At 40.0% G+C, this 10,664-nt stretch overlaps 1 protein-coding gene across 2 annotated transcripts; it reads right to left on the bottom strand.

Moving 5' to 3' along the window:
- LOC149811317 (putative protein S-acyltransferase 7) lies at positions 1–9,484 on the bottom strand. Of its 2 annotated transcripts, XM_089993452.1 has the most exons (5): positions 8,965–9,484; positions 5,847–6,029; positions 1,409–1,717; positions 768–1,001; positions 1–687 (listed from the first exon to the last, which is right to left on the bottom strand). In XM_089993452.1, the coding sequence occupies exons 1-5, from the start codon at positions 9,064–9,066 to the stop codon at positions 250–252; spliced, it is 1,266 nt and encodes a 421-aa protein (XP_089849578.1). In that variant the 5' UTR covers positions 9,067–9,484; the 3' UTR covers positions 1–249. The 2 variants fall into 2 exon arrangements, with proteins under 2 accessions (XP_089849578.1, XP_089849579.1); XM_089993453.1 differs by lacking the exon at positions 8,965–9,484 and having other exon boundaries at positions 5,650–5,975.
- Between the last annotated feature and the right edge of the window lie 1,180 nt (positions 9,485–10,664).

The raw sequence follows: 10,664 nt of genomic DNA, 5'->3' as shown, positions 1-10,664 counted from the left end.
TTGGAAACATCACATATTGAACTTGCAAACATTTACAGCTTACAGAATTCAGAAACGAATCTGTGTACAATATGACCCCTTTGAACCCCAATTGAAACCACTAGCTTCAGTATGTAATGATCGGTGAGATTTGATCACTTACCAAGCCCATATTGAACCAAGTTCTATGGTAACCTCCCAACCGAAGCATTGCACAAAAATCGATCAGTTAGTATCACTGCATCGGACCATCAAAGCGTGCATCATTTTCTACTGATTCACCTCACCCTTGTCTTTGTCAATGTTGCCAGCTTCCGTACCCAACTCTGAGGCCACTGCGTCTAGGTCTGGTGTTATCTCCCAGTTAGCCTTCTGGTCCCAGTTCAGATGTGATGGGTTAGCTCCGCATCTCTCTAGGGCCCCAACACCCTCCATCTGGCTCTGAATATCTGCAAGCTCCTCAGCATCCACTGTTTGCCGTTTCCCACCCATTTCAATGTCCAAACTTGTTTTCCCCATCTCTGGGCTCAAAACATGGCCCATACCTAGGGAGGCAGTAAAGTTTGCCGGTTGCTCCTTTACTTTTTCGCGGAAGTTCTTGGAAGGAGGCATCTTAGTGAGAAAGATCTCTCGAAAGTTTTGGTATAATCCACGGTTATGAGGATTCATTTTCCCATCATACCGATAGCGGAAGTTCTCATAAGTGGTCTGCATAAGTATATCGTTTTAGAAGCTTATATCTAATTTGCAGAAGAGAGATGAAGGTTCACACAAAGGTTAAGGAAAACCTGGTTGGTAGAAATCAAATAGAGATGAAATCCTGTCAGACCTCCAACAAACCACACTGCTATGAATGTATATATGATGAGGACACCAGATACGGGCGATTGCATGAATGCTCTCCAAAGACTGCAATCTGATGTCCGCATTATCTGCATGATATTTACCCAGCAGAAGCCAAAGACGTATATGCATAGAAGTGTAGTTGAGGAGACGAACATGAAAAAGAATCGATAATTCCTCTGTAATACAAGGTCACTGTCATGTAAGAATGATCACACCAGCAATAAAATTGCAAGTATCAAAGAAAAACAGAAGGTTTGAACTGAGCACAACAATGGCAGGCATAGCATCTGTTTCACCAAAGCAAGGAACAGGACTTTCAGATGATTCAACATGTAAGCCCAAAGGACGAGACCAAACTGGCACGATGTGCGTACATAACATGTGTCACCAAAAAGAAAGTAAAAAACACAAAAAAAAAACTGTTTTTTTTAAGTCAGAAACAGAAGCCTGATTGTTTTGTTTGAATAACTTAAGATAATTTCCAATTGGACCATTTCCAGTTCAAAGAAGATTTTTTCAGTCCCAACCAACAGCTTCACACCATTGTAGCAAATAAGAGCAAGCAGGCACAAGGAGAGCATACCAGTCCTATACATTGTCCAACCCAAGGACAGTGATGATCAAAGCGCTCAACACAATTGTTGCATATTGAGCAATGAGAACATCTTGGAGGCCGATATAACATGCATGTGTGACAGTACTTGACTTTAACTACAAACCCATTGACTGTAACGTCCTTTGTGGGAGGCAAGCTTGGCATGGATCCCTGACCAACTGGCCATTCTGTAGACAAATTCATCGAATCACCATCATCATCTGGTTCTGGAGGATGTGCATTACGAGGAATTATTCCTGGGTCTCTTCCAGATGTGAGCAAAAGTACAACAATTACCTAGATGAAAGTCCAAGTGTCACTAAAAATTAAAAAATAATAGACAAACAGCCCAATACATGTGTTGATGAAAACAGAGTACAAGACCTATATCAGAAAACAACCGGTATAACAAGAGAGAGAGAGAGAGAGGAGGAAAAAATAAGTGCTAAGATAGAATTACATTATAGAAGGAGACAACCAATCAAGCAATAATATCACCCACAAAAGATATCTAAACGTAAATAATGGAACAACATAGTTTAAATTCGACAGGAAATAGAAACACTTTTTCTGCATTCAATGAGTACATCTCAACAAAGTAGGTGTCATTCAATTGAATGCAAAATTGAAACGCTTTTACTGCACTCCTCAAGTATGAACATGGCTATGTCACAGTGTGACATGTCCTTGGTGACACAAGCGGACATGGACATGGACACTAACATGTACAGAAAATATTTTATTATTTTTATTGTTTTAAGGTCTTATTTCAATACAAAATATATTTTTAACATTAAAATATCAAAAAAATTTATTGATAAAAAATTTTAAAAAAATTTCATGTCCTCCTGTCCTATTTTCCAAAAAGAATTCGAACTTGTGATTTGAACCCATGTCACAAGTCCTCATGTCCACGTGTCTTTGTGACATAGGAACATGGAAACCATTGGCTACCTAGGAAACAAGCAATCAAACTCATACTCAACATGGTAGGTGACCAGTGTTGTGAAAAGCGTTGAGGCGTAGCGAGGCGCTCCACCAAAATCTGAGGCGAGGCATAAGCCTCGAGGCGCAAAGCATAAGCCTTAAAAAAAATTTATTAAAACTTAAAACTATAAAAATTATCTAAAATTATGAATAAATAAGAAATGCTTTATTGATGAAGCAACAACCAACAAAAAATAAAAAAATCTCAATTAAATACGGAAAAAATATGAGATTAACATGTAAAAGTAACATTATTGCAACAACTTGCTCTATGTAAGTATCTAAGAAATAAAATATGAACAATCATTAAAAAAAATAACATTAACAACAAAATGCATATTAGCACTAACAACATCATGTCATAATTAGAAAATGCATGTTAACATTAACAACCAAATGTTAATATATTTATCCAAAACTGAGGCAGTGCGAGTGGGATAGCAACGGTCACGCGTGGATGCCGACGTGGTAGGTTGGGAAACAAGGACAAGATCGGCACGGTACTGCTAACTGCTGTGTTTGATGCTTCGTCAATGCACAGTCGGGGGGGGGGGGGGGGGCGGCTGCAAATCACCTGTTGGTTGAAATAGCTGACACGACCCTTTGATCGTGCAAAGTGCAGTAATGAGGGGGAGAAAAGAAACCACCCAAAGTGTGGGTGTTGTATGTTTTCTTTATTTCAATGAAACTTCAAATAGACAATTGATGAAATAGTTAAAAAAAAAAAGAACAAACGTGACGTGAATGAAACAAAAAAAACAACACTAGCAATGAAGAAGATAAAAGGAATATCAAAAAAAGGTAAACTGCTAAAAGACAAAAAAAGGCGACTCAATTGTCCATCTGTTCCCTGCGCACGCAATCCTAGAGGGGCTTTTAAAGGCTTCAGCTGGATCCGGGTCTCAGGTCCGGACCCACAACAACGTCTGTGTGTTGGTGGGTCTGTGACGTCTGGGATGTCCCGGACCTGCTCTGCATCATTCTCCCCGAGTTGGGAAGAAGTCGGCTCTGATGACTTATGTTTTCCGTAAAATCCTTACAAAACCCTCCTCCATCTATGCCAGCCTTCTCGACTCTAAATTCCTTGACAAATGTCACCCGGATCATTCCCTTAAAATCTTGTTCAGACAATAGGCTCAACTGACTAAATGCATCTTCAACAATTCGATCACGTCTTATTCACAGTCGATGCCTAGTGAAAAAAGCATGAGCCCCATTTGACTGTTGTATAGCTCCCAACTGTGAAGTGTAAATTCTGACGCTACTCGTAAATGGCTCCAGATAAGGAGATTGCTTTAATATGTTATTAACTCCCGGGTTTTCAATTACAACCAGAGAAAAGAAATTTTTGTTGATTGCTTCATGAGCATGAGAATCATCAGGTAATATAAACTGCCGCCTGCTACTCCAATCTTGCAACTGTGCCAAAAGCTCAGATGTCACCATACTAACTCTTTGGTCAATAAATTCACTCGAAAGCCACCTATGACTAGAAAGACTTGCAATAGAATTCTGTCCTGTAGAGTTCTTTATAGGAACCACCCACAAGAGATGCCATAAAGCTTCATTCAAAATGATTATTAAGGTCTCGACACCCTGCAGAGCCAGTGGGTTCTGCTGTTCATAAAACTCGTCGTTGACTATTATCATCAGCATGTGCCTCGTGACCTGCTGAGGGCATCGATCTCTATCGTCCTGTGATGGGCGCGCTGGCTCACGTTGTACCTGTATTGTGGCTGCTAGAGGCAGTCTCAGTCGGTTCCAAGTAGGAGGAGGAACTGGTTGAAATCGCTACTGAGGGTCTGGTGGGGGAGGTGGTCCCAACAAAGGTGGATGGACTGGGTATTTAATAGAGTTAGGGTTTGGATTTGGATAATAGTTTGGGGTTAGGGTTTGGGTACGGATAATAGTTTGGGGTTGGATTTGGATAGGGTATAGGGGTTGGACTTTGGATTGGAATAGGGGTCTGGTTTTGGGTAGAATAATGGGTTTGGATTTTAATTGGATTTGGGTTTGGGTTTGGGTTTGGGTAGGGGTTTTGGATTTGGTGTTGATTGTAATTTGAATTTGAACCCGATTAATTCCTCGAACTTTCCTTCACATGCGAGAAAGAGAAAAATAATTTAATAATGGAGACAGACAACAAAAGAATGTTGGCAACAAATAATAATCACGATATAGCAAACAAAAAATTACATCTTCAGTGGCACTACAAAGGTCAGACCAAAGTTGTCAATCGAGGAAGCGAGAGCGGGAAGCGATTCGAGAAGCGGAAGCGGGAAGCAAGGCACTTTCAAAATTTTAGGAAGCAGAAAGCGTACGACGACTTAGAAGTGAACCAGGAATCATCTCGGTAGCGACCCAAGAAGCGAGGGGGATGCAAGGGAGAAGCGAAAAAAGAGAAAAAAAATTAAAAATAAAAATAAAATACAAAAAAATGAAAAAAGGGGGAAGCGCGCTTCTCAATTTTTTGTGCGCTTCTCATGACGTTTTGGAAGCACAACGTTTCGCTTTTTCGAAACGCATTTCGAAGAAGCATGCTTCCCCATTCTCTATGGCGCTTCCGATACCTCTGGGTTAGACTTCACGGAGCAACGAATGCAGAAAGAACCAATCCATTGCAGATGATATTCATCCAAAAAATTGATGTACATGCCTCAACATTACCAATCAGCCAGGTATAAAATGAAAATTAAGTTTGAAGTTTGAACACTATGACATCTTACTTTGCTCCAAAGCATAACTACCACCAGCATGCTCTGATCATCTATCTCTGAATCTCAGTCCTAATCTGATCCAGAATCCAAAGATGGTTCATGGTCATCATTAGAAAGAATTTTACATTATCTATCCTGAACACAATCAGTCCCAACCAGATTAGCCCTGATAGATTAATATATACTGTGGAAACACCACAATGTATGTGCGGAATGGCCTACATGTGCATGTGTGTACTCAAACATGTGGTCAAAGCCCTCTAGCTGTATCCTCATGCCTAGGGAACAATCAACCCCGGAAAAGACTGGCAATGACAATTTTATTCAAATGCCTGTACCCTATCCTGGATTATATACACACACATGTTACAAATTGTCTCTATGGGTGTGCTCATGTGGTTTTGTGTGTGTGTGTCTGTTGTCTTTGAGTGCTTTCTACGTCAAAAACAGTGCCATAAGTACCACATGAGTAGCAATAAATTATCTAGAGTTAACGTGTGGTGTTATAAAAGTGGAGGTTCTCACAGGATGAACAATATCAAAACTCAACTTCTCCATAAGAAATATCACAGCAATGCTTGCAGTTCCCCTTCATTCTTCATTGTGTATTGTATGTGAGTTTGTGCACAATGACACAATAAAAACTCAAAAATTACTGAAAAGATAAATTAAAATAGAAAGTAATAAATAACATGCCAATAAAGAGAAGTCAAGCAACTTACATATACTGTATAGACAGCAGCAATAGCTAGTATAAGGTCCCCAAAATGATTGTGAAACTCGGACATTAGATTTCTACAAACAAACACGCCAAACAGGATAACTGGAACAACAATAAGGCATATTGTTAACACCAATGACCTCGCATCTGGACCAAATATCAACCTGCCCCCAAGGAAGAACCTCTGCAAAAAATCACAATACATGAGATATTAAACGTACTTACTCACGTAAAATTGGACATCAAAAAGAACACAAAACAAGTATTAACTTGGAAACAATAGAAAAAGATGCAACAAAAATATCGCAGCATCCAAAACTGTACAAAGATAGCTACTCAAAAAAAAAACACCTGATTTCCAAACAAACCACATATATACAGAATATATTCCAAGACTATAACTGTTTATCTTGTAAGATCTAAAAATTCTTAATGCTTCAAAAGTTCATGAGTTTGCCCCTAATGCTCATATAGGGGCAACATTAGGAGCAGCAACAATCAATTATGCCTCAAGAATTTTGCTAACTCAATCAGTTCTCGGACACCCATTGACTGATATGATCACCAACTAGCTACAACAATGATGCAGCAACAAACCTGAACCAGGTCATACTCAGATCTACAATTTAAGACTCCGGATGGTGCTTTAGAATCTTAATTTGCATAAGGTATTAAAAATATATGGTAAAATTGCTCCTTAAAACTGCATGTCAAATTCTTGTGATGAAACTCATGCAACATCACTTGTTCCATGCATGTGAGACAACCAACAGTTCTAGCAAATATGATGTTGGTCGGATATGACATACATGAGATGAGAAGCATCCTATGTAAGCAACACAAACATATCTAAAACATTTTATCTGCAGCTGCATCAATTTAAATAATACGAGTGAAAGATTACACAAGGATTGGCTGCCAAGAAAGCAGGAGTTTACATCACGCTGCCCCCACCAACAAACATCAGATACTCCACCTTTATACCAGGTAGTGGCTGAAGGTCGGACACGGGCCTAGGCCAAGCTCTAGTTCAAAAAAACAGGTAGATGTACAGTCCAATTTTCATTTACTAGGCCTGGCCATCCCATGCAGTCGCATATAAGCACAAAGTAGAATAGGCTTGGCTAGGACCTTCCCCTTGAACAAGGCCCTCAATCTTCCAACCTGAGCCTGCCCTTGCAAGATGTTCATTTCCACATGTATGGGACACTGCTTCTAGAAATGCATAGGTTTGCATTTTACAATGAATGCGGGGATGACCTGAGAGAAGACTTCCCGGATGACCAGAAGCATTCAAAGGACCAATCTCCAATCTTCACAGAAAGGAACTAGAGTCAAAAAATGGGAATAATAATGCCTTTACATTGCCAGGGGCAGCTCAAGAGAAGTTGAGGCCCTAGGTGAAGCCGCCAAATGAGGCCCTAAATTTTTTTTTTCATTGTACATAAAAATTCTATTATTTATTAAAGAGGTTGCACCTTTTTTTCTTAAATTCTTAATATCCTCCATGTTTACTAATTGGGTTCATATATATATATATATATATATATATACCAAAAAACCATAAAATAATTTAAAAAATATTATCTAAAATCCACATTTATTGCTTAATATTATTCAAGAAGCCCTGTATGCATGCTTTTAAATATGAAGTATCATATCTGATACATCTCCAGGTAAGCAGTCTTTTTGTCTTAACGTTCTGATTTTGTTCAGGCTTTGAACTAATGCATGCTATTAAATACATAAATAATGTTGGTATCACCTTAATGGAAAACAGAAATCCCGCTTGACAAGTTTTGTTGAGAAAGCCCCACCTTCATGAAATGAGCTTTGTCAATGGGACTTGGACAATTTACTAGTCTCTAATCATATGGTAGACAGGTCTGGTTGAAATAATGACTCCAATAGAATGGATATGAATCCATCAATCCACTTGGTGGAGCTGATCAGGAATGCAGTAAATGTGGTTATTTGTGGTGGAAAACAAACTGAAGTTGAACATTTTCCTGATCCCGAAAGTATGGCATATTATGATGCTGATGACAACACGTCTTTTATTGATGTGTTTGCTGATCTTAACCATAATCCATTTCAGGGCAATACTTCTGACAATAAAATGAAGCCAAGACATTTATGGGAGGGAGATAAAAAAATTTCTATTTCACATTCTGAAGAAGGTACTGCAGTTGGTTGGGATGCAGATTTGGCTTTGTTAGGAGATTATGTGCAGTCTGTGTCACGATGGATTTCTGATATCCATCAAGCTGGTGGTTATGGTTCTGCAGCAAAAGGAGATGCCACATCAAAATTTGGTGGATTTGGTCCTTTAGGTTGTGATGGGATTCATGTTTCTTCGTGCGGGCATGCTGTTCATCAGGAGTGTCGGAACCTTTATTTGATTTCTCTAAGGCAGAGGTATATTCTTAGCTGATATTAATGCATGCTATTAAAAGATTTGAGGCCCCTTCAAAATAGGAGGCTCAAATCTCAAAGAGGCCAGCCGGCCCTGTACATTGCTTTCGCATACTAATACACAATTTGCTGATCCTTCCACTGGCACAACCAATTTCCAAGAAGCTCCCATTTAAACTTCGCACCTTCTAAACTCCCTTCTCGTGACCAACAAGTGCACGTGTTCTGCTCATTACGGATCTAACTACGCTATTGAATGAATTCCTCCCAAACCAGAAGGATCAATGTTCACCAAGTATTCCTAAACAGCAAACGGGATCGAAAAATAGGATATGTTTCAGACTAGAAGCAAAATGTCTGATTACTTCACGGAGCAAGAACGACTAAGAAAAAACTAAATTTCGTACAATCGTTTTCTGAACATCTGATCAGAAAATACGAGAGAAATTTTCATTGAACGAGACGCATTCTTGCAATCCTGAACGAAGATTACAGTACCAAATTTTCAGGTTCAAATCACGCTATCAATATATCGAAATCAAAACTCAGGATCATCAATTTCTTGTATTCATCGCCAGAAGAGGAAAGAAATCTCAAACAAAATCTGAAACTTTGCTCAGTAAGAAGAGAAAGAAACAAAAAAGAAACATAGACCTTCCAAAACAGGAAACACGAAGGAGCTGTAAAAGAAGAAGAAAACGTACATTGCTTCCTTTCCATGTTTGGTAGACACGCTTCGACGTGCCGCTCGGATCGATGATCCTCCGATTCGATTCCGAAAGCTGCGCCGACGGATTGACGTACATCTCGGCCGACCAGAATGAGATCCCGCGAAGAATTCCCCGGCCGGAAACCCGACCGGAACTCACGAAAACCTCTGCATCCGCTTATCAAATCCGGACGGACGGCTAAGGAGATGAAAGAAATCCCCGCAACGACGAACACGAAGAATCGACGGGAAAAAAATCGGAGGAAAGAAAGAAACCCTGAGAGAGGGGGGAGGAGGATCTTCCTGGTTCAGGGTCGCAGGGGTCCCGGTGGGGCGGAGGTCGTCTGGGATCCGCCGGAGAACTCGCCGTGATCTTCCGCTTCTTGAGGAGGAGAGGGCGTGGGCTTAGCCGGGAGATCCGACTATCGCTCCGCTGCGCGTGGCATGCAGTTATTTAAGGTGTGCATGGGAACCATGAATGGCGAAGGTGGAAGAAAGCGAAATTTTGCTGCAGCGAACAGCAGAGCATGCTTCCGATGCGTATAAAACGAAAACCCAAATGACGGAATTGCTCCTGCTCTGTTGGCGATAATCATATTTGCTTTTTTCATTTTTCTTTTTTTTTTTATATATATATATAAGTTGCTCTTGGGTGGAATAACCGAAAGACCCTTGTCTCACCCTTCTCATTTCATTTGTAACGTCATTTGTTTTGGTTAACATTTTGTGCTATTGAAGGCACGGAACTATTCAGTATAAAATAAATCAATGTTTTTTTAAGTTTTATATATATTTTTTTTATTTTATAGATCGGATATTATGGATCGGATCGCATACCCAGCAGCCAGAACCGTCAATCCCTCCCCTTATACTTACTGTAGCTCAGTTCAAGCGAGACCCAGATTATCGGTTCTGGCTGATGGGCGGGGCGACATTACTAAAATATGAGAACAATAATATGAACTGGGCATTTTCAACTTTTTTTTTTGACAAATTCAACCTGTTTGTATTCAGCATAATAAATTAGGAGGGCCGATCATGTGCAATAACATTGCATACTTTAAGCCTGGTCGCCCTCCATATTTTGTGGTGCCCAACAGCAGATTTAAGGTAGCCACGTGCAGCGGCACACTTAAAGTGTGCAATCTAATTACACTTATCAATGGCGGGCCTGGAGAAAGGCCCAGTTCAGGTTGGCCGGTTGGGAAAACCTTAGCCTATGGCTCACCCATTAGGCTCATGGGCCTAATCAGGTCGGGGTGGGCCTATTATATATAATATAATGTATATTATTTATATAATATAATATATTATATATTACGTTATATATATAATAACAGGCTGGATCGGGCCAGCCTGGGGCCCAGCCCATGCCAGTCTGCTTCAGGTCGGGGGGAGGGGGGGGGGGGCAGATTAGACCAGAAGCCAGGTTTGGGGCCAAATATTCTAGCCAAGGCCAGCCCATTGTGGGCTGGGTCAGGCTGGCCCATGCAGTGCCCACTTCTAATTACACCTGATCTGCCATCTTAAATTTGCTAGGAATCAATTGTTGAATTTGTGTATTTTTGATGAAAAATATATCAATTTTTTATGCTTGAATATTTATAATGATTATTAGTCATTGATTTTAAAGCCTTAAAACATTTTCTTTATGCAGCATAATGAGATGATTCAAGAGTTGTTCATTATTAAACC

Source organism: Nuphar pumila, chromosome 17 (assembly GCF_984573655.1).
Source record: "Nuphar pumila chromosome 17, dmNupPumi1.hap1.1, whole genome shotgun sequence".
Lineage (NCBI taxonomy): Eukaryota > Viridiplantae > Streptophyta > Magnoliopsida > Nymphaeales > Nymphaeaceae > Nuphar > Nuphar pumila.
Note: the sequence above shows the minus strand (reverse complement) of the source record. Positions and strands in the feature narration are given on the sequence as shown.